The sequence below is a fragment of the Rhinoraja longicauda genome, chromosome 34, assembly GCF_053455715.1.
Source record: "Rhinoraja longicauda isolate Sanriku21f chromosome 34, sRhiLon1.1, whole genome shotgun sequence".
Taxonomy (NCBI): Eukaryota; Metazoa; Chordata; class Chondrichthyes; order Rajiformes; family Arhynchobatidae; genus Rhinoraja; species Rhinoraja longicauda.
The window spans coordinates 19492734-19515939 of record NC_135986.1 but is presented as its reverse complement, the minus strand read 5'-3'; the positions used below and the strand labels follow the sequence as shown (position 1 = coordinate 19515939).

General features: G+C 52.4%; 1 protein-coding gene across 17 annotated transcripts in view; it reads right to left on the bottom strand.

Annotated features, from left to right (window-relative positions):
• Positions 1-23206, bottom strand: part of LOC144609352 (histone acetyltransferase KAT5) — a 33017-nt gene that overhangs the window by 2705 nt on the left and 7106 nt on the right. For 5 of the 17 annotated variants that reach the window (XM_078427785.1, XM_078427788.1, XM_078427790.1 and 2 more), the window contains 7 exons: positions 19651-19755; positions 16041-16136; positions 12925-13002; positions 8814-9074; positions 7357-7446; positions 5693-5833; positions 2617-2710 (listed from right to left, as the gene is read on the bottom strand). In XM_078427785.1, coding sequence (XP_078283911.1) covers positions 2617-2710; positions 5693-5833; positions 7357-7446; positions 8814-9074; positions 12925-13002; positions 16041-16136; positions 19651-19755 — 865 coding nt within the window. The remainder of the gene's footprint in view (positions 1-2616; positions 2711-5692; positions 5834-7356; positions 7447-8813; positions 9075-12924; positions 13003-16040; positions 16137-19650; positions 19756-23206) is intronic. The other 12 variants (XM_078427792.1, XM_078427795.1, XM_078427796.1 and 9 more) reach the window with 7 other exon arrangements.

The window sequence follows — 23206 nt, the reverse complement described above, 5'->3', positions numbered from 1 at the left end:
GATCCCGTGGCCGGGCTGAGGAGATAACGGGGGGCGGTGGCAACATCCGGGAAAAGATCGAAATTCAAAATACAGTTTCCAATCAATGTTGGCCTTCACGACAAGAGGAATTATGGGGAGAAGGCAGGAACGGGGCACTGAATGAGAACGATCAGACATGATCACATTGAATGGCGGTGCGTACAGGCTTGAAGGGCCGAATGGCCTCCTCCGGCACCTATTGTCTATAAGAGGAGTTGAGTACAGGAGCAAAGAGGTCCTCCTGCAGTTGTACAGGGCTCTAGTGAGACCGCACCTGGAGTACTGTGTGCAGTTTTGGTCTCCAAATTCGAGGAAGGACATTCTTGCTATTGAGGGCGTGCAGCGTAGGTTCACTAGGTTAATTCCCGGAATGGCGGGACTGTCATATGTTGAAAGACTGGAGCGACTAGGCTTGTATACACTGGAATTTAGGATGAGAGGAGATCTTATCGAAACGTATAAGATTATTAAGGGATTGGACACGCTAGAGGCAGGAAACATGTTCCCAATGTTGGGGGAGTCCAGAACAAGGGGCCACAATTTAAGAATAAGGGGTAGGCCATTTAGAACGGAGATGAGGAAAAACTTTTTCATTCAGAGAGTTGTAAATCTGTGGAATTCTCTGCCTCAGAAGGCAGTGGAGGCCAATTCTCTGAATGCATTCAAGAGAGAGCTAGATAGAGCTCTTAAAGATAGGGAGTCAGGGGGTATGGGAGAAGGCAGGAACGGGGTACTGATTGAGAATGATCAGCCATGATCACATTGAATGGCGGTCGGTGCTGGCTCGAAGGGCCGAATGGCCTCCTCCTACACCTATTGTCTGTTGCTGGTGCACAGGATTCACCAAAAAAGTTCATCTGCAAGTCAAATCGGTCGTAAGGAAAGCAAACTCAATGCTTGCACACGGGGGCTTGCACACAAAAACAGGGATGTAATGCTGGGGCTCTACAAGGCGCAGGTCGGGCCGCATTTGGAGCAATTGTGAACAGTTTTGGGCCCCGTATCTGAGGAAGGATGTGCTGGCTCTGGAGAGGGTCCAAAGGGGAGGTTTATAAGAACGATCCCAGGAATGAGTGGGTTAACGTACGATGAGCGTTTGTGGGCACTGGGCCTGTACTCGCTGGAGTTTAGAAGGATGAGGGGGGACCTCATTGTAACGTACAGAACAGTGAGCGACCTGGATAGAGTGGATGTGGAGAGGATGTTTCCACTAGTGGGAGAGTCTAGGACCAGAGGGCACAACCTCAGAATTAAAGGACGTTCTTTTAGGAAGATGGGGAGGAATTTCTTTAGTAAGAGGGCGGTGAATCTGTGCAATTCTTTGCCACAGACGGCTGTGGAGGCCATAAGTCAATGGATAGTTTTTAAGGCAGAGATAGATAGATTCTTGATTAGTGCGGGTGTCATGGGGTTATGGGGAGAGGGCAGGAGAATGGGGTTAGGAGGGAGAGATGGATCAGAACATGATTGAATGGCAGAGTAGACTCGATGGGCCTTATGGACTAATTCTACGAATCCTAATCCTTAACTGTGTGTGGGAGTTCGGAAAAGCAGGGCTGGATAACCAAGGGGATGGGACTGGCACCACTGTGATAAGAGTCAGCGCTGGAGGAGCTCAGCGGGTCAGGCAGCATCTGTGGAGGGAGTGGACAGACGACATTTCGGGTCGGGACCCTTCTTCGGGGGGGTGGGGGGGAGGGAAAGAAAGACGGAGAAGAGAGGGCACGGTGGAGCAGCGGTAGAGTTGCTGCTTTACAGCGAATGCAGCGCCGGAGACTCAGGTTCCATCCTGACTACGGGTGCTGTACTGTAAGGAGTTTGTACGTTCTCCCCGTGACCTGCGTGGGTTTTCTCCGAGATCTTCGGTTTCCTCCCACACTCCAAAGACGTGCAGGTATGTAGGTTAATTGACTGGGTAAATGTAAAAATTGTCCCTAGTGTGTGTAGGATAGTGTTAGTGTGCGGGGATCGCTGGGCGGCGCGGACTTGGTGGGCCGAAAAGGCCTGTTTCCGCGCTGTATCTGAAATATGAAAAAAATATGAATAGATCGGGTAGATGCAATCGAGTCTCTTGCCCGGAGTGGGGGAATCTAGGACCAGCAGACAATGAATAAAAGATATGCAAAAACGTAACGATGACAAAGGAAACGGGCCCTTGTTAGCTGTTTGCTGGGTGAGAACGAGAAGCTGGTGTGACTTGGGTGGGGGAGGGATGGAGGGAGAGAGAGGGAATGCCGGGGCTACCTGAAGTGAGAGATATCAATATTCGCACCACTGGGGAGTAAGCTGCCCCAAGCGGAATATGAGGTGCTGTTCCTCCAATTTGCATTTGACAATGGAGGAGGCCCAGGACAGAAAGGTCAGTGTGGGAATGGGAGGGGGGGGGGGAGTTAGAGTGTTTAACAACCGGGAGATCGGGAGGGTTAAGGCGGGCTGAGCGAAGGTGTTGAGCGAAACGAGCGCCCAGTCTGCGCTTGGTCTCGCCGATGTACAAGAAGACAGTAAGAGCCTAAAGGGCATTGGCAGATGCAATCTGTGAGGCGGAGAGGGAAGGAGTTTGGGGTGGGGGATGAATCGAGAGGTGCCGTCACTTACTGAACTCGATCAACAGCTTGCCGTACCCTCTCCTCTGATACGGGGGGAGCGTCAGAATGCAGGCCACGTTGTAGTCCTCTGTAGATTCCTTCTCCTGAGAAAAGGCGGGAAATACCCTGGTAAAACCAGCCCTCGATCTCAGACACGGGGGGCAGAGGCCACACACCTTTTTTTTTTACACGCAGGAAGGAACTGCAGACAGACACACCGTGCCTGAGTAGCTCAGCGGGTCGTGCAGCATCTGGGGAGAGACGGAATGGGTGACGTTTCTGAAGATGGGTCTGGAGAATCCCTTCTCTCTCCCGAGATGCTGCATGAGCCGCTGAGTTACTCCAGCACCCTTCGGTTTTTTAACCAGCATCTGCAGTTTTTTTTCCCCTACACAGGAACTGCAGATGCAGGTTTAAACCGAAGATGGACACAAAAAGGCTGGAGTCACTCAGTGGGACAGGCGGCATATCTCTGGAGAGAAGGGAAGAACGGGTGACGTTTTGGGTCGAGACCCTTCTTCAGACTGATTTTAGTCAGGGGAGAGGGAGACACGAGAGATAAGGGAGGGTAAGGTGTGAAAACGAGGCATCAAAGGAGATGGGAGACTAAGGAAAATGTAGAATAGATCATTGTTAGCTGGGAGAAGGTGACACCAAAGCAGACAGAGAGAGAATGCAATCAGTCAGACTGGTCGGAGAACTGGGAGGGGGGGAGGAGGGAAGGTTCTGGCCTGGTTTGGCTCGCACTTAACTACATTAAACTTCATTAGCCATTCCTCAGCCCATTTGGTCAGGACCTCCCACGTTAGAGGCAGGAAACATGTTCCCAATGTTGGGGGAGTCCAGAACCAGGGGCCACAGTTTAAGAATAAGGGGTCGGCCATTTAGAACGGAGATGAGGAAAAACTTTTTCAGTCAGGGAGTTGTGAATCTGTGGAATTCTCTGCCTCAGAAGGCAGTGGAGGCCAATTCTCTGAATGCATTCAAGAGAGAGCTGGATAGAGCTCTTAAGGATAGCAGAGTCAGGGGGTATGGGGAGAAGGCAGGAACGGGGTACTGATTGAGAATGATCAGCCACATTGAATGGCGGTGCTGGCTCGAAGGGCCGAATGGACTCCTCCTCCACCTATTGTCTATTGGTCAACACCCTGCTGCCATTTTCGATGACCATCTTTGCCATCTGTGATACCACCTTTGATGCGTGCGTGCGTGCGTGCGTGCGTGCGTGTGTGTGTGTGTGCGTGTGCGTGTGCGTGTGCGTGTGTGTGTGTGTGTGTGTGTGTGTGTGTGTGTAAGAAGGAACTGCAGATGCTGGTTTAAACCGAAGATCGACACAAAAAGCTGGAGTAACTCAGCGGGTCGGGCAGCATCTCTGGAGAGAAGGAATGGGTGACGTTTTATGGGTCGAGACCCTTCTTCAGTCTGAAGAAGGGTCTCGACCCGAAACGCCACCCATTCCTTCCCTCCAGAGATGCTTGCTTGTCCCGCTGACCTACTCCAGCCTTTTGTGTCGATACCACATTCAGTGTCACCACTGCAATAATCTAGACTTATTAAGATTTTAGAGATACAGTGGAAACAGGCCCTTCAGCCCATCGTGTCCCTGCCGTTCCACCCCGTACACAGGCACTGTCCCACACACTGCCAATAAGCCAACAAACCCGCACGTCTTTGGAGTGTGGGAGGGAACCTGGAGCACCCGGAGAAAACCCACGCAGGTCACGGGGAGAGAACGTACAAACTCCGTACAGACCACACAGGTATTCAGGATGGAACCCGAGGAACATTTTTCCTGCATCTAGCCTGTCCAATCCTTTAAGAATTTCATGTATTTCTATATCATCCCCTCTCATCCTTCTAAATTCCATTGAATATATCCAGCACCGCCATTCATTGTGATCATCCACAATCAGTGCCCCGTTCCTGCTTTCTCCCCATAATCCCTTGATTCCGTTAGCCCTAAGAGCTAAATCTAACTCTCTCTTGAAAACATCCAGTGAATCGGCCTCCACTGCCTTCTGTGGCAGAGAATTCCACAGATTCACAACTCTCTGGGCGAAAAAGGTTTTCCTCATCTCGGTCCTAAATGGCCGACCCCCTTATTCTTAAACTGTGTGGCCCCTGGTTCTGGACTCCCCCAACATGGGGAATATTTTTCCTGCATCTAGCCTGTCCAATCCCTTAAGAATTCTATGCGATCCTATAAGATCCCCTCTCATCCGGTGAAGACAAGCCAAGTCGACCCATTCTTTCATCGTGTGTCAGTCCCGCCATCCCGGGAATTAACCTGGTGAACCTACGCTGCACTCCCTCAATAGGAAGGAGGTCCTTCCTCAAACTAGGAGACCAGAACTGCACATAATACTCCAGGCTGTGGAATATAGTGGCCTGGATAGAGTGGATGTGGCAACGATGTCTCACCAGGGGCCTGTACAACTGCAGTAGGACCTCCTTGCTCCAATACTCAAATCCTCTCGCGATGAGCCAAATCCTACACCAATGAGCCAAAACATTATGACCACTGATAGGTGAAGTGAATAACATTGATTATCTTGTTACAATGGCACCTGTCAAGGGGTGGGATCTATTAGGCAGCAAGTGAACAGGCAGTTCTTGAAGCTGACGTGTTGGATGCAGGAGAAATGGGCAGGAGTAAAGACCTGAGCGACTTTGACAAGGGCCAAATTGTTCTGGCCAGACGACTGGGTCAGAGCATCTCTGAAACGGCAAGGCTTGTGGGGTGCTCCCGGTCAGCAGTGGTGAGTACCGACCGACCGACCGACAGTGGTCCGAGGAGGGACAAACCACAAACCGGCGACAGGCAGGGTGTTGGGCGCCCAAGGCTCATCGATGCACGAGGGCAACGAAGGCTATCCCATCTGGTCCGAGCCGACAGAAAATTTTAATGGTGGTCACGGGAGGAATGTGTCACAATACACAGTGCATCGCACCCTGCTGCGTATGGGGCTGCACACGGAGGACCAACAGCACATTGGGCAGGTGGGCATGATGTCTTGGCTCATCGGTGCAAGATCCCCCTCTCGTCCGTCCGCCCGTGCCTGGGGGAGAGCGGCCAGCCGCCTTACCTTGGAGAAGTACCCGACGATGTGAAAGCCTTTGCAGTCGTACTCGGTCATCACGTAGAAGAGGAAGGGGTCGGTGTCGTAGTACAGAGTCTTGTGATCCAGGAAGCACTTGGCCAGCAGGCACAGGTTCTGTGAGTAGTTCTGCACACCGTGGGGGGGAGAAGCAGTGAGTTGTACAGTCAATATCAAGCGATCCGGAGCAGAATTAGGCCGTTCCACCCACCGTGTCTGCTCCGCCATTCAATCACGGCTGATCTCTCTCTCTCTCCCTCCTAACCCATCTCCCCGTAACCCCTGACACCCGCACTAATCAAGAATCTATCTCTGCCGTAAAAATATCCACTGACTTGTGGTCTCCACAGCCGTCTGTGGCAATGAACCACCCTCTGGCTAAAGAAATTCCTCCTCGTCTCCTTCCCAAAGGAACGTCCTTCAATTCTGAGGCTGTGCCCTCTGGTCCTAGACTCTCCCTCTAGCGGAAACATCCTCTCCACATCCACTCTGTCCAGGCCAAGAAACAGGCTGTGGCCCAGGCCGACCAACATGCCCCATCTACATCGTCCCATCTGCATGCTTTAGTTTAGTTTAGTTTAGAGATACAGTGTGGAAATTAGGGTCTTCGGCCCAACCGCCCATAGTCGACCAACATGCCCCATCTACACTAGTCCCACCTGCCCACACCGACCAACATGCCCCATCTACACTAGTCCCACCTGCCCACACCGACCAACATGCCCCATCTACACTAGTCCCACCTGCCCACACCGACCAACATGCTCCATCTACACTAGTCCCACCTGCCCACACCGACCAACATGCCCCATCTACACTAGTCCCACCTGCCCACACCGACCAACATGCCCCATCTACACTAGTCCCACCTGCCCACACCGGCCAACATGCCCCATCTACACTAGTCCCACCTGCCCACACCGACCAACATGCCCCATCTACACTAGTCCCAGGCACAGGCTCGGCGATCGCTTCGCTGAACACCTGCGCTCGGTCCGCATTGACCAAACTGATCTCTTCAACTCCCCCTCCCATTCCCAGTCTGACCTTTCTGTCATGGGCCTCCTCCAGTGCCATAGTGAGGCCCACCGGAAATTGGAGGAACAGCACCTCATATTTCGCCTGGGCAGCTTGCAGCCCAGTGGTATGAACATCGACTTCTCCAACTTTAGATAGTTCCTCTGTCCCTCTCTTCCCCTCCTCCTTCCCAGATCTCCCTCTATCTGCCTGTCTCCACCTATATCCTTCCTTTGTCCCGCCCCCCCTGACATCAGTCTGAAGAAGGGTCTCGACCCGAAACGTCACCCATTCCTTCTCTCCCGAGATGCTGACTCACCTGTTGAGTTACTCCAGCATTTTGTGAATAAATACCTTTGATTTGTACCAGCATCTGCAGGTATTTCCTTATACACTAGTCCCATTAACGGGGATACAGGGTGGAGACAGGCCCTTCGGCCCAACTTGTCCTGGCCCACACCAAGATGTCCCAACTACACTGGTCCCATCTCAAGGCACACAGCGTGATAGTAGGCCCATCGGCCCAACTAACGCTCACCTACACTAGTCCCGCCTGCCCGCGTTTGGCCCATATCCCTCGAGACCGTTGCGATCCCCGTTGCTGTGCAGGTGGCTTTGAAACGTTATCTCATTACCTTGTTCTTCCTGCCGTCGATTTCGAAGAAGGAGATGGTTCCTTTCCTGTAGATCTCGTTGCCTGGCGGGTGTCGGAGGTTGCACTTCGTCTGACGGGAGAGAAGGGAGTGCGGTGAACGATGGCCAGTCGGCCGGTCGTCTGGGGTAGTTTACTTTAGTTTAGAGGTTTTCAACCCTTCTAATGGGGCGGCCACGGTGGCGCAGCGGGAGAGTCGCCGCCTTACAGCACTTGCAGCGCCGGAGACCACGGGTGCTGTCTGTACGGAGTTTGCACGTTCTCCCCTCGAGTTTTCTCCGAGATCTTCGGTTCCCTCCCACACTCCAAAGACGTGCGGGTATGTAGGTTAATTGGCTTGGTGTAAATGGAAATTGTCCCTAGTGTGTGTAGGATAGTGTTAGTGTGTGGGGATCGCTGGGCAGTGCGGGAGGAAACCAGAGCACCCGGAGGAAACCCACGCGGTCACAGGGAGAACGTGCAAACTCCACACACACCCCACACCCCACACACACACACACACACACACACACACACACACACACACCAAACACACACACATCAAACACACATCCTCACACACAACACACACAGGCAGCACCCGAGGTCAATAGACAATAGGGGCAGGAGGCCATTCGGCCCTTCGAGCCAGCACCGCCATTCAATGTGATCATGGCTGATCATTCTCAATCAGTACCCCGTTCCTGCCTTCTTCCCATACCCCCTGACTCCGCTATCCTTAAGAGCTCTATCCAGCTCTCTCTTGAATGCATTTAGAGAATTGGCCTCCACTGCCTTCTGAGGCAGAGAATTCCACAGATTCACAACTCTCTGACTGAAAAAGGTTTTTCCTCATCTCAGTTCTAAATGGCCGACCCCTTATTTTTAAACTGTGGCCCCTGGTTCTGGACTCCCCCAACATTGGGAACATGTTTCCTGCCTCTAGCGTGTCCAACCCCTTAATAATCTTATACGTTTCGATAAGGTCAGGATCAAACCCGGGTCTCTGGTGCTGTGAAGCAAGGGGTATAGATAAGGTCCTGGCCACAAAATGGGAGCCATCACTGAGATAAGAGGGTGTGAAGAAGGGCCTCGACCTGAAATGTCACCCATTCATTCGCTCCAGTGTCGGAAGGAACTGTAGATGCTGGTTTAAATCGAAGAAAGGCACAAAATGCTGGAGTAACTCAGCGGGTCAGGCCGCAACTCTGGAGAGAAGGAATGGGTGACGTTTCCGAAGAAGGGTCTCGACCCGAAACGTCACCCGGCCCTTCTCTCCGGAGACGCTGCCTGTCCCGCTGAGTTACTCCAGCACTTTGTGCCGATCTTGGGTTTTGAAACCAGCATCCGCAGTTCCAACAGGGCACAGCATCTTGGCCCTGCCCTCTCAGTGCCCACCAAATACCCGCCGCGCCGCCACCGCTGAGGAGGGTAACTCGGCTCGGTACGGTGGCGACACACCTCGCCACTCACCAGGTGCCTCTGCAGGCACTTGAGGCTCTTCAGGTACTTGAGGCAGAACTCGCAGAGGTAGAGGACGGGCAGGGAGGTCAGCTCCTGGGGGTAGGGCGAGAAGTACCAGGGTTTCAGCCTGTGGCGGCCCAGCTCGATGCACTCGATGTTCTTCATGCGGGTGACGATGTCATCGTGGCTGCGGTCCGACACCAGGCTGCCCGTCATGCGCGGGGCCGAGGGGATGCCGTCCGAGCTGTCCTGCGAGTCCTGCGGGCGGGAGGGAGGGCGTGAGGAGAGAGAGCGCCCAGCCGGGGGGGGCGAGGGATGGGAGGGTGGGCTCGTCGACTACGCCGAGGCAGTTAGGGAGGAGGGGAGGCAGTTGAACGCTCGGTTCCCCGAGCTCACCCGTCGCCTTCCGCCACCACTGTGACATCACAGAGTGGTGTCATCACAGGGCGAACGGTGGCCCCCGGGGGCAGACATGTTTGAAACATAGGTGCAGGAGGAGGCCATTCAGCCCTTCCAGCCAGCACCACCACTCAACATGATCATGGCTGACCATCCACAATCAGTTAGACAATAGACAATAGGTGCAGGAGGAGGCCTTTCGGCCCTTCGAGCCTGTACGCACCGCCATTCAATGTGATCATGGCTGATCATTCTCAATCAGTACCCCGTTCCTGCCTTCTCCCCATACCCCCTGACTCCGCTATCCTTAAGAGCTCTATCCAGCTCTCTCTTGAATGCATTCAGAGAATTGGTCTCCGCTGCCTTCTGAGGCAGAGAATTCCACAGATTCACAACACTCTGACTGAAAAAGTTTTTCCTCATCTCAGTTCTAAATGGCTGACCCCTTATTCTTAAACTGTGGCCCCTTGTTCTGGACTCCCCCAACATTGGGAACATGTTTCCTGCCTCTAACGTGTCCAACCCCTTAATAATCTTATACCTTTCAATAAGATCACCTCTCATCCTTCTAAATTCCAGTTTATACAAGCCTAGTCGCTCCAGTCTTTCAACATATGAGTCCCGCCATTCCTGGAATTAACCTAGTAAACCTACGCTGCACGCCCTCAATAGCAAGAATATCCTTCCTCAAATTTGGAGACCAAAACTGCACACAGTACTCCAGGTGCGGTCTCCCCCTTTCTGCTTTCTCCCCATGTCCCTTGATTCCGTTAGCCTTAAGAGTTAAATCCAACTCTCTCTAGAAAACATCCAATGAATCGGCCTCCACTGCCTTCTGTGGCAGAGATTTCCAGAGATTCACAACTCTGCCGAAGGGCAGCGCCGGAGACTCAGGTTCGATCCTGACTACGGGCGCCGTCTGTACGGAGTTTGTACGTTCTCCCCGCGACCTGCGTGGGTTTTCTCCGAGATCTTCTGTTTCCTCCCACACTCCAAAGACGTACAGGTATGTAGGCAAATGTAAAAGTTCTCCCCAGTGTGTGTAGGATAGTGTTAGTGTGCGGGGATCACTGGGCGGCACGGACCCGGTGGGCCGAAGGGCCTGTTTCTGCACTGTATCTCTAATTCTAAAAAAATCTAAAATCTCTGGGTGAAGAAGTTTTTCCTCATCTCAGTCCTAAATGGCCGACCCTTTATTCTTAAACTGTGTGTGACCCTCTGGTTCTGGACAACCCCACATTGGGAACATTTTTCCTGCATCTAACTTGTCCAATTGCTTAAGAATTTTATATGTTTCTATAAGATCCCCTCTCATCCTTCTAAATTCCAGTGAATACAAACCCAGTCGACACATTCTTTCATCATATGTCGGTCCCGCCATCCCGGGGATTAACCTAGTAAACCTATGCTGCACTGCCTCAATAGCAAGGACATCCTTCCTCAAATTAGGAGACCAAAACTGCACACAATCCTCCAGGTGCGGTCTCACCAGGGCCCTGTACAACTGCAGTAAGGACCTCCTTGCTCCGAAACTCAAATCCTCACGCAATGAAGGGCAACGGGCAATGAAGGACTGCCTGACCCGCTGAGTTACTCCAGCACTCTGTGAAACGTCACCTATCCATGTTCTCCACAGATACTGCCTGACCCACTGAGTTACTCCAGCTTTTTGTTCCTATCGTCGGTTTAAACTAGCATCTGCAGTTCCTTCCTGCACATTTCGTCTGAGGAAGGATGTGCTGGCTCTGGAGAGGGTCCAGAGGAGGTTTACAAGAATGATCCCAGGAATGAGTGGATTGACATATGATAAGCGTTTGTCGGCACTGGGCCTGTACTCGCTGGTGTTTAGAAGGATGAGGGGGGACCTCATTGAAACGTACCGAAAGACCCAGATAGAGTGGATGTGGAGAGGATGTTTCCACTAGTGGGAGAGTCTAGGACCAGAGGGCACAGCCTCAGAATTAAAGGACATTCCTTTAGGAAGGAGATGAGGAGGAATTACTTTAGTCAGAGGGTGGTGAATCTGTGGAATTCTTTGCCACAGACGGCTGTGGAGGCCACAAGTCAGTGGGTAGATAGATTCTTGATTAGTGCGGGTGTCAGAGGCTATGGAGAGAAGGCAGGAAAATGGGGTTAGGAGAGATAGATCAGCCATGATTGAATGGTGGAGTGGTCGATGGGCCGAATGGCCTGATTCTACACCTATCCATTATGAGCTGATGCCGAGCGGATTGGTGCCAGCGCTCCGGTTTATTTGGTTCTGGAGTACGGGACACCTGAGATCTTGGAAATGCCGGGAAACACGGCCCGCGACGACAAGGCCACCTGGATCATCGCCCGCCCTTGTGCAGCTCGCCATACGCAACGGTGAGCAGCTCAACTCCAGGCGCTGCTGGGTGGGATCGCCATTGCCCAGGGTGGGGTTTTCCCCAGCGTCCAGGCCAAAGATACTAGAGGAGCAAGATGGACCACTCCGTCAAAATTGCCTATACTGAAGTGCAGTACGCAAAGGAGTGCAACATCCGCCATTTTAGTAGGCAGAACCCACCATTTTAGCAGGCAAACCCCACCATTTTAGTAGGCAAACCCCACCATTTTAGCAGGCAAACCCTGCCATTTTAGTAGGCGTACCCCGCCATTTTAGCAGGCAGAACCCGCCATTTTAGCAGGCAAACCCTGCCATTTTAGTAGGCATACCCCGCCATTTTAGTAGGCAGAACCCGCCATTTTAGCAGGCAAACCCCACCATTTTAGCAGGCAAACCCCACCATTTTAGTAGGCAAACCCCACCATTTTAGCAGGCAAACCCTGCCATTTTAGTAGGCGTACCCCGCCATTTTAGTAGGCAGACCCCGCCATTTTAGTAGGCAAACCCCGCCGTTCGCTCTGCCTCTCGCAGTGTAATCAGTGTTGTGGGGGAACAGTATGTGTGATGATACCATTAAAATGCAGAATATATCTCATCCATCAACTCACAGATTTTTGATCTTTTTCTTTTTAAATGTTTCTGCACGTTTCTGCCGACTAAAATGGCGCCATGACATGCTACGGTTTTCAGGGTCGAGTGGTCTATCTTGCTCTGCTCTGTTATCTCTGGTCCAGGCTGTGCTACTTCCCAAGAAAGCCGGCCACCCCAGCAAAGTTCACATTTAAATGACGGCCGACAAACCCAACTGGACACAAAAGGCTATTTTAAGAGCCAGTAAACGTATACTTAAATAGTTCTTTTTAAGGGGGGGGGTGAGAGAATGTGCGCCCCTCCCACAGCGTGGCGCTCCCCCCACACTGCCCCTCCCTCCTTACCGCCCTTCCCTCCTCACCGCCCTGCCCTCCCTCCCACAGCACGGCACTACCTCCTCACCTCCCCTCCCTCCCTCCCTCCCACAGCACTACCTCCTCCCTGCCCCTCCCTTCCCTCAGCGCGGAGCTCCTTCCCTCCTCACCACCCCTCCCTCCTCCCCGCCCCTCCCTCCTCCCCGCCCCTCCCTCCTCACCGCCCCTCCCTCCTCCCCGCCCCTCCCTCCCTCCCACAGCGCGGCGCTCCCTCCCTCCTCCCCGCCCCTCCCTTCCACAGCGCGACGCTTCCTCCTCACTGACATCACCTTTCCACAGGCTTGTGTCAAGTGATGGATTCCCAAGTCACCGCCCGGAGATGAGAGGACGGGGGGGGGAAGGACACTCAGTGGGGAAGCAGCAACTGATAACTCACCTCATCGGTCCCCAAGCAGTTGGCCTTCCTCTTCCTCCCAGCCACCAGGGGCACTGGGCGCCGCGCCGAACCATTCTGCTGGAGCAAAGGAAACAACCTCACGTCAAATGTCACCCACCTCCACGGTGGCGCGGCGGTAGAGTCGCCGCCTTACAGCGAATGCAGCGCCGGAGACCCGGGTTCCATCCCAACTATGGGCGCCGTCTGTACAGAGTTTGTACGTTCTCCCCGTGACCTGCGTGGGTTTTCTCCGAGATCTCCGGTTTCCTCCCACACTCCACAGACGTGCAGGTTAATTGGCTTGGTAAATGTAAAAATTGTCCCTAGTGTGCGTGGGATAGTGTTAGTGTGCGGGGATCGCTGGGCGGCGCGGACTCGGTGGGCCGAAGGGCCTGTTTCTGCGCTGTATCTCTAAAAAAATCTAAAATCTAAAATCTACCCCAACATTGGGAACATGTATCCTGCATCTAGCCTGTCCAATCCCTTAATAACTTTATATGTTTCTATAAGAGCCCCATCTCAGGCCCGGAAGAGGGGCAGGCATCCGACTCAGTGCAGCCTTCGACTATCGCTGCCTGGACTCTAAATCTAAATCTCGGCTGCGGGGCCTTCCATCGCCCGGCGCGGCGCGGCCGCTGGACTTAACATCGCCGGCGCGGCTCGGCCGCGGGACTAAGCAGCGCCCGGTGCGGCTCGGCCGCGGGACTTAGCAGCGCCCGGTGCGGCTCGGCCGCGGGGCCTTCCATCGCCCGGCGCGGCTCGGCCGCTGGACTTAACATCGCCGGCGCGGCTCGGCCGCGGGACTTAGCAGCGCCCGGTGCGGCTCGGCCACGGGGCCTTCCATCGCCCGGCACGGCTCGGCCGCTGGACTTAACATCGCCGACGCGGCTCGGCCGCGGGGCCTTCCATCGCCCGGCGCGGCTCGGCCGCTGGACTTAACATCGCCGGCGCGGCTCGGCCGCGGGACGTTTCAGTGCCCGGTGCGGCTCGGCCGCGGGGCCTTCCATCCCCTTGTGGGGGCTGTGCGTGTCGGTCGCCTCGGCAGGGGTCGAGCTGCCTGTCCGTGGGCGTGGGGGGGGGAAGAGAGTGGAAGTTTTGTTGCCTTCCATCACAGTGAGGGGGTGTTTGGAGTCACTGTGATGGATGTTTGTGTTGGGGTCGTGTGTCCTGTGTTCTGTGACTGCTGTAATTTTGTTCGGTACCTCGGTACTGAATGACAATAAAGTTCTGTACTGTACATAATCTAAAACTAAACTAAAGTTCCACCTGCAGAAAGCGCTCAATCATCGGTTCAAGCCATTCGGCCCATCAAGCTTGGTCCGGGTTCGATCCTGACCGTTGGTGCGGTCCGTACAGAGTGTGCACGTGACCTGCGTGGGTTTTCCACCGGGCGCTCCGGTTTCCTCCCACACTCCAGAGACGTCCAGGATTGCAGGTTAATCAGCTTCGGTGAAAATTGTCCCGAGTGTGCGGCATAGCGCTAGGGGTGATCGCTGGTCAGCACTGACTCGGTGGGCCAAAGGGCCAGTCCCCAAGCTGGATCACTAAAGTCCTGATTCTAGTGTCGATGGGGCATCTTGGTCGGTATGGGTAAGTTAGACACCAGGAACTGTTTCTAGACATAAAAAGCTGGAGCAACTCAGCGGGACAGGCAGCATCTCTGGAGAGAAGGAATGGGCGACGTTTCAGGTTGAGACGGAGAAGGGTCTGGACCCATTCCTTCTCTCCAGAGATGCTGCCTGACCCACTGAGTTGCTCCAGCTTTTTGTGTATAAACCAGCATCTGCAGATCCTTCTTACACAAGACGTATAAGGTTATTATGGGGTTGGACACATTAGAGGCAGGAAACATGTTCCCAATGTTGGGGGAGTCCAGAACAAGGGGCCACAGTTTAAGAATAAGGGGTAGGCCATTTAGAACTGAGATGAGGAAAATATTTTTCAGTCAGAGTTGTGAATCTGTGGAATTCTCTGCCTCAGAAGGCAGTGGAGGCCAATTCTCTGCATGCATTCAAGAGAGAGCTGGATAGAGCTCTTAAGGATAGCGGAGTCAGGGGGTACGGGGAGAAGGCAGGAACGGGGTACTGATTGAGAATGATCAGCCATGATCACATTGAATGGCGGTGCGTACAGGCTCGAAGGGCCGAATGGCCTCCTCCTGCACCTATTGTCTATTGTCTAAGACCAGTTTCTATCTCCACTCACCTCAAGGCTATGACCTTCTTGGTTCTCCTACCCTGCGGGGAAAAACTAGTTCCACCGGCCCGTGTTTGCCCCATATCCCACTAAACCTTTCCTATCCATGTACCTGTCCAAATGTCTTTTAAATGTTGTGATCGTCCCTGCCTCAATTACTTCTTCTCGAGACCCCAGTCGATCCATTCTTTCATCATATGTCAGTCGCGCCATCCCGGGGATTAACCTGGTCAACCTACGCTGCACTGCCCCAATAGCAAGAATGTCCTTCCTCAAATTAGGAGACCAAAACTGCACACAGTACTCCAGGTGCGGTCTCACCGGGGCCCTGTACAACTGCAGTCGGGCCTCTTTGCTCCGATACTCAAATCCTCTCGCAGCGGGTAGTCCAAAGAGCTCAGAAGATTAACAGAACACAGCTACCAGCCTTGGAGGGCATCTACAACAGACGATGCCTCAGAAAAGCCACCAGCATTCACAAAGGCTCCTCGCACCCCTGCAACAGTCTGTTCGAACTTCTACCATCAGGCAGACGATACAAGGCCTTCTACGCCCGCACCTCCAGACTCAGGAACAGCTTCATCCCCAGGGCCATAGCTGCCATGAACCGGTCCTGCTGAGCCGGATGGTCACATCGCACAGTGAACCGGCACAGATCTACTTGCACTTTACACTGTTTTAAAACTGTTTCTAATTTAATTTCACTGGGTTGTATAAATTAATACTGATTAGCTAATTAATTTATGGGAGGCGCATTCCCAATCTCGTTGTACCCCTGTACAATGACAATAAAGATATATTGTATTGTATTGTATTGTATTGTGAAGGCCGACATGCCATTTGCCATTGTTACTGTTATTGTGGACGTACCATTGCCACCCCCACACCCCCCCGATCGCGGTACCTATGCTGAATCTTACCTGAGCATAGACGGGCGTTGGGATCTCTGGAGCTGCTGACACCGGGATCGCTGGAGAGCACTGGGTAGCGAGCGAGACCGCTTCCAACTTCCTTTTCTGCAAAGAGGCCAAACAAGCCCTCTGTAAATTACGCCTCAGTGGGTGGTTTTATAAAAAATTATTTAAACATACAAAAACTTTTATTCAGAAAACAAAACCAGAGTAGAAACACGATGGTAGGCTGCCTGCATTGGCAGTTTACAGACAAACAGTTATCAAATTAATACATCGCCAACTTTATCAATACACTCGACCTTTACACAATACACTCGACATTTCAACTGCCGCCTCCTGAACGCTGATCATTTCTCCAGTTTCGAGGTGCAACTAATTAAAGTAGGCCTAGCCTATCCCCTCTTAATTGTTCTTGTGTATCGCCCACCAAAAATGCATAAGGACTTCATCACCCAATTTGCTGATCTGATTTCTAGCATTTTGCCCAAATTTGACCGGATCATGATTCTTGGTGACTTTAATATTCATGTTTGCTGTCCCACTAAGCCTCTTGTGAGTGAATTTATGCACCTGGTTGAGTCCTTCAATCTGACTCTTCACACCACGGGACCCACTCACAAGTTAGGCCATACTCTCGACCTAGTGTTATCGTCCGGATTCCCAATCAACAACATTGAAACTACTGAAGCCTGTCTATCAGACCACAGCGCTATCATTTTTGACACATCTCTGCCTTTATCTCCCGCAAAATCTCATCTCCCTGTTCGTTACTCCCGCGACATAAATCATTGACTGCCAGTAAATTCTCTGAGGCTCTCACAGCTGCCCACAACATCTGCACTATTGAGGCCTCTCCCCCCCATCTCAGCACTGAAGATCTCGCCTCTTTATTTAATATCACTTGCTCTTCCATCCTGGATTCTATCGCTCCCCTTAAAATGAAAAAGCAAAAGCCCAAAGGTCGGCCGTGGTTCAATGACACCACCAGAGCCCTAAGAAGGGAGTGCAGAAAATCAGAAAGGAGGTGGAAATGTGACAAGCTTCAAATTTCCTTCGAAATTCTGAGAAACAATCTTCTCAAATACCAGGAAGCAGTAAAGTCTGCTAGAGCACAATACTTCTCCGACCTTATTTCCAAAAACTCTCATAACTCCAAGGTCCTATTTAGAACAATTACCTCTGTCATATGTCCTGCCCCCAGTACCAGCTTAGTTGGGTCCCCTGCTAAGTGCGAAGAATTCGCTTAATTTTTCACCAACAAAGTTGAGAACATTAGAATGAACATTTCCCCTCCCACCCGTGACCTAGCTGTCTCACTAGTCTGTTCATCTAAATTGGACTGCTTCCAACCCGTCACTCTATCCTCCCTTGCAAAGCTTGTCTCCGCTATGAAACCTGCAACCTGCCCCCTTGATCCTGCCTCCACTGCCCTTCTGAAGGATGTCATTGCAATAGCCGGTCCCAGCATCCTCTCTATTATCAACAGTTCTCTGGCCACTGGCACTGTTCCAACCAGTTTCAAGCACGCGGTGGTCCAGCCCCTACTGAAAAAACCTAACCTAGACCCCACCTTGCCTAGCAACTACAGACCCATTTCCAAACTGCCATTCCTGTCAAAAGTCCTTGAAAAGGCAATTCTAAACCAATTAGTGCCCTACCTGCACCAATACACCATCCTGGAAAGTTTCCAGTCAGGTTTCAGAGCCCACCACAGCACAGAGTCTGCCTTGTTGAAGGTACACAACGACCTGCTTCTCGCCATCGACACCGGCGACTGTGCAATCCTGCTCCTTCTCGACCTCAGCGCAGCGTTCGATACAGTGGACCACACCATCCTTATTGACCGTCTCCGGTACGCGGTTGGCATTGATGGCACTGCCCTGAGCTGGTTCGCTTCGTACCTCAAAGATAGGAGTTTCGCCATCAACATAGGCAGTTATTCCTCTGCTCCAGCTAGCCTCTTCTGCGGAGTTCCACAAGGCTCCATCCTAGGCCCCATTCTCTTCTCTCTATACATGCTCCCCCTTGGCCAAATCATTCAAAGGCACGGCATTTCTTTCCACTGCTATGCCGATGACACTCAGCTTTGCCTCCCCCTGAAACCCAACAACCAGTCAAATTTAAACAGCCTCTTACACTGCCTTGAGGACATAAAATGTTGGATGGCACAGAACTTCCTCCAATTAAATGAGAGCAAGTCTGAGGTCATCCTATTCGCCCCCCCCCCCCCCGACTCCATCAAATTGATAACAGGCAGTCTTGGAAGTCTATCCTGCCTAGTCAAACCGCATGTCAAAAACCTCGGCATGATATTTGACTCTGCATTAAAATTTGATAAGCAAGTCAACGCTGTGGTAAAAGCCAGCTTCTTCCAACTTCGAACCATAGCTAAAATCAAACCTTTCCTCCAATTCGACGACACAGAAAAAATCATTCACGCTTTCATTTCCTCCCGCCTAGACTACTGCAACTCCCTATACACTGGGATCAGCCAATCTTCCCTGTCCCGCCTGCAACTGGTCCAAAATGCCGCAGCGAGACTCCTGACGGGTACCCGTAAAAGGGACCACATCACCCCGATTCTGGCCTCTCTCCACTGGCTCCCTGTACGGTACAGAATCAACTTCAAGCTCCTCCTATTCACGTATAAAGCCCTAAATGGACATTCCCCCCCCTACATCAAAAATCTTCTAACCCCCCTCTCTAACTCCAGGTCCCTCAGGTCGGCCGACTTGGGGCTACTCACTATCCCGCGGTCTAGGCTTAAGCTCAGGGGTGACCGCGCTTTTGCGGTTGCAACTCCTAGACTGTGGAACAGCATCCCTCTCCCCATCAGAACTGCCCCCTCCATCGACTCCTTTAAGTCCAGGCTCAAAACCTATTTCTACTCCCTAGCGTTTGAGGCTCATTGAGGAGGCGCTGTGAACTGTTTGCGTGCTACTGTATGTTTCATTTTTTTTCCTTAGTACCTAATCAGATGTACAGCACTTTGGTCAACGTGGGTTGTTTTTAAATGTGCTATACAAATAAAATTGACTTGACCTCCCGCGGCCACCAGTGTTCACGGAAGGCCTCCCGCGTCCCCGTAGACACCGCGTGTGCGTGTTCCCTCTCCAGGGACACGCGGGCACGGACGTAGGCCCGGAAGAGGGGCAGGCAGCCAACTCGGTGCAGCCTTCGACTATCGCTGACCGGAATACACGGTGGTAGAGTTGGCTAAGGGCGGCACGGTGGCGCAGCGGTAGAGTATCTGAGGCAGGATGTGCCGGCTCTGGAGAGGGTCCAGAGGAGGTTTTACGAGAACGATCCCAGGAATGAGTGGGTTAACCTACGATGAGCGTTTGTGGGCACTGGGCCTGTACTCGCTGGAGTTTAGAAGGATGAGGGGGGACCTCATTGAAACGTACAGAACAGTGAGCGGCCTGGATAGAATGGATGTAGAGAGGATTTTCCACTGGTGGGAGAGTCTAAGACCAGAGGCCTGTACTGGGCTGGAGTTTAGAAGAACGAGGGGGGGGGGGGGGGGGGGGGGGGTACCTCTATTCTTTCATAACACCACTTTGGGGTTTTTTAAAGCACTCAAACCAACCGGTCAAACAATATAAATGAAACTCACAGATAACAAATTTTTGGTGACGTTTTCGATGCTGTTGGTCCTGTCTGGCAGCTTCACGACTGGCACCCTTTGCAAACTAGCACCTGCTGCTAAGTAGGGCAAGCCCTGGTCCACAACGCCATGGAGGGAGAAAGAGACAGAAGAGGTAATGGCGGCAGTGGAACCGCTTGCCGAGCTCACCCCTGCTACGGAGCCACAGAGTGACACAGCGTGGAAACAGGCCCTTCAGCCCAACTTGCCCACGCCGGCCAACGTGTCCCGGCTACACTAGTCCCACCTGCCCATATCCCTCCAAACCCGTCCTATCCATGTGTAGGAAAAAAAAACCTGGTTTAAAATCGAAGGTAGACACAAAATGCCGGAGTAACTCAGCGGGTCAGGCAGCATCTCGGGAGAGAAGGGATGGGTGACGTTTCGGGTCGAGACCCTTCTTCAGTCTGAAGAAGGGTCTCGACCCGAAACGTCACCCATTCCTTCTCGCCCAAGATGCTGCCTGACCCGCTGAGTTACTCCAGCATTTTATGTCTACCTGACCTATCCATGTAGCTGTCTGTTTCTTAAACGTTGGGATAGTCCTAGCCTCAACTACCTCCTCTGGCAGCTCATTCCATACACCCACCACCCTCTGTGTGGAAAGGTTACCCCTCAGATTCCTGTTAAATCTTTTCCCCTTAACCGTAAACCTATGTCCTCTGGTCCTCGATTCATCTACTCCGGGCAAGAGACTCTGTGCGTCTACCCGATCTATTCCCCTCATAATTTTATACACCTCTGTAAGATCACCCCTCATCCTCCTGCGCTCCAAGGAGTAGAGACCCAGCCTGCCCCAACCTCTCCCTGTAGTGCAAATCTCCTCAGTACCCTTTCCAGCTTGATGACATCTTTCCTACAATCTGGCGACTATTCCCACCACATCTTCTCGGCCTCTGCCACATCCTCCAGCTCTCAGCCGGCCCTTCAGAGAGATACCGCGCGGAAACAGGCCCTTCGGCCCACCGGGTCCGCGCCCATGGGCGATCACCCCGCACACTGGCACTCTCCCACACACACTAGGGACAATGGCCCTCCGTGGAAAAAACGCACCTCGGGTTCCTATTAAATCTTGTTCTCAATTCCCCCGACCCTGGGAGAAAAAGACCCTGTCCATTCACCCAACCTGTTCCTCCTGTTCTTGATTCCCAGACGCTGGTTGGTAGGATAATTGGCTCCTGCAAATTATCTCTAGTGTGTCGGATACAACTGGGGTGATCAAATCAAACCATTCCTCCAATTTGACGACATTGAAAAAATCATCCACGCATTCATCTCCTCCCGCCTAGACTACTGCAACTCCCTACACACTGGGATCAGCCAATCATCCCTGTCCCGCCTGCAATCGGTCCAAAACACCGCAGCGAGACTCCTGACGGGCGCCCATAAAAGGGACATCACCCCGATTCTGGCCTCTCTCCACTGGCTTCCAGTACGGTACAGAATCAACTTCAAGTTCCTCCTATTCACATACAAAGCCCTAAACAGGCTTGCCCTCCCCCCCCCATATCAAAAATCTTCTAACCCACCACTCTATCTCCAGGTCCCTCAGGTCGGCCGACTTGGGGCTACTGACTATCCCGCGGTCTAGGCTTAAGCTCAGGGGTGACCGCGCTTTTGCAGTTGCAGCTCCTAGACTGTGGAACAGCATCCCTCTCTCCATCAGAACTGCCCCCTCCATCCACTCCTTTAAGTCCAGGCTCAAAACCTATCTCTACTCCCTCGCGTTTGAGGCCCTCTGAGGTGGCGCTGTGAAGTGTTTATGTATGTGCTGTTATGTTTGTGTGCCATTGTATGTTCGTTTCTTAGTACCTGAACTGATGTACAGCACTTTGGTCAACGTGGGTTGTTTTTAAATGTGCTATACAAATAAAATTGACTTGACTTGATCACAAGTCTCGGTGGGCTGAAGGTACCTGTTTCCATGCTGCATCTCTAAACTAAACTCAACTAAAGGCAGGGTGAATGCACAGAGCCTTTCCCTCTCAGGGTGTAGGAATCCAGAACCAGAGGGGCAGAGGTTTATGGTGAGAGGGGGAAGTGATTTAATAGGAATCTGACGGGCAACATTTCCATACAGAGGGTGGTAGGCAAATGGAACAAACTGCCTGAAGACAGACACAAAATACTGGAGTAACTCAGCGGGTCAGGTGGCATCTCGGGAGAGAAGGAATGGGTGACGTTTCGGGTCGAGACCCTTCTTCAGACACTAATGGGTGAGGCAGGTGGTACAGCAGCATTTGAAAGACAGTTGAACAAGACATGGTTGGAGGGGTAGGGGCCAAATGGGACTGGTTTAGAAAGGGGAATATTGGTCGGTATGAGAGTTGGGCCGAAGGGCCTGTTTCTGTGCCGTGTTACACTCTGGGACTCCCTCCTCCCCGACTCTCCTCGAAACCTGAGCCGTCTAACAGGAGGAAAACCCCACGCAGGTCACGGGGAGAACGTACAAACTCCGCGCAGACAGCACCCGAGGTCAGGATCGAACCCGGGTCTCCGGCGCTGCAAAGCTCTGCAAGACGGCAACTCTACCGCTGCGCCACCGCGACTGCCCTGCGCAAAGGGGGGGGGTTGGGTCTAAAGACTTGGATCCATTCTGTGCAACATTAAGAGACGTGGCAAAGGACAACGCTGGGCCAGTTCGCTGCTAACCTGAGCACCGTACAGGGTCTCCTAATTTGAGGAAGGACGTCCTTGCTATTGAGGCAGTGCAGCGTAGGTTCACGAGACTGATCCGTGGGATGGCGGGACTGTCATATGAGGAAAGATTGACACGACTAGGCTTGTATTCACTGGATTTTAGAAGGATGAGAGGGGATCTTATAGAGACGTATAAAATTATAAAAGGACTGGACAAGCTAGATGCAGGAAAAATGTTCCCAACGTTGGGGGAGTCCAGAACCAGGGGCCACACACAGTTTAAGAATAAAGGGGAGGCCATTTAAAACTGAGGTGAGAAGGAACTTTTTCCACCCAGAGAGTTGTGAATTTGTAGAATTCTCTGCCACAGAGGGTAGTGGAGGCCAAATCACTGGATGGATTTAAGAGAGAGTTAGATAGAGCTCTAGGGGCTAGCGGAATCAAGGGATATGGGGAGAAGGCAGGCACGGGTTTACTGATTGTGGATGATCAGCCGTGATCACAATGAATGGTGGTACTGGGCCAAAGGGCTGAATGGCCTCCTCCTGCACCTATTTTCTATGTTTCTATGGGTCACATAGGGACACTACGAAGGAAATGCTCAACATTTCCACATCGGCTTTCAGGAACGCAGGGCATCCCAAAGAACCTGGCAGCCAATGACGTGTAATGCAGGAGATGTAGAAAGAAATCCATGCTCACTAAGATCACGCAATTAGCGATTAATTAATTCCGGTCAATTCATCAGTCAGGGTGGGAAGGGAACTGCAGATGCTGGTTTACACCGAAGATAAGACACAAAGTGCTGGAGTAACTCAGCGGGACGGGAAGCATCTCTGGAGAGAAGGAATGGGCGACGTTTCGGGTCGAGACCCTCCTTCAGTCT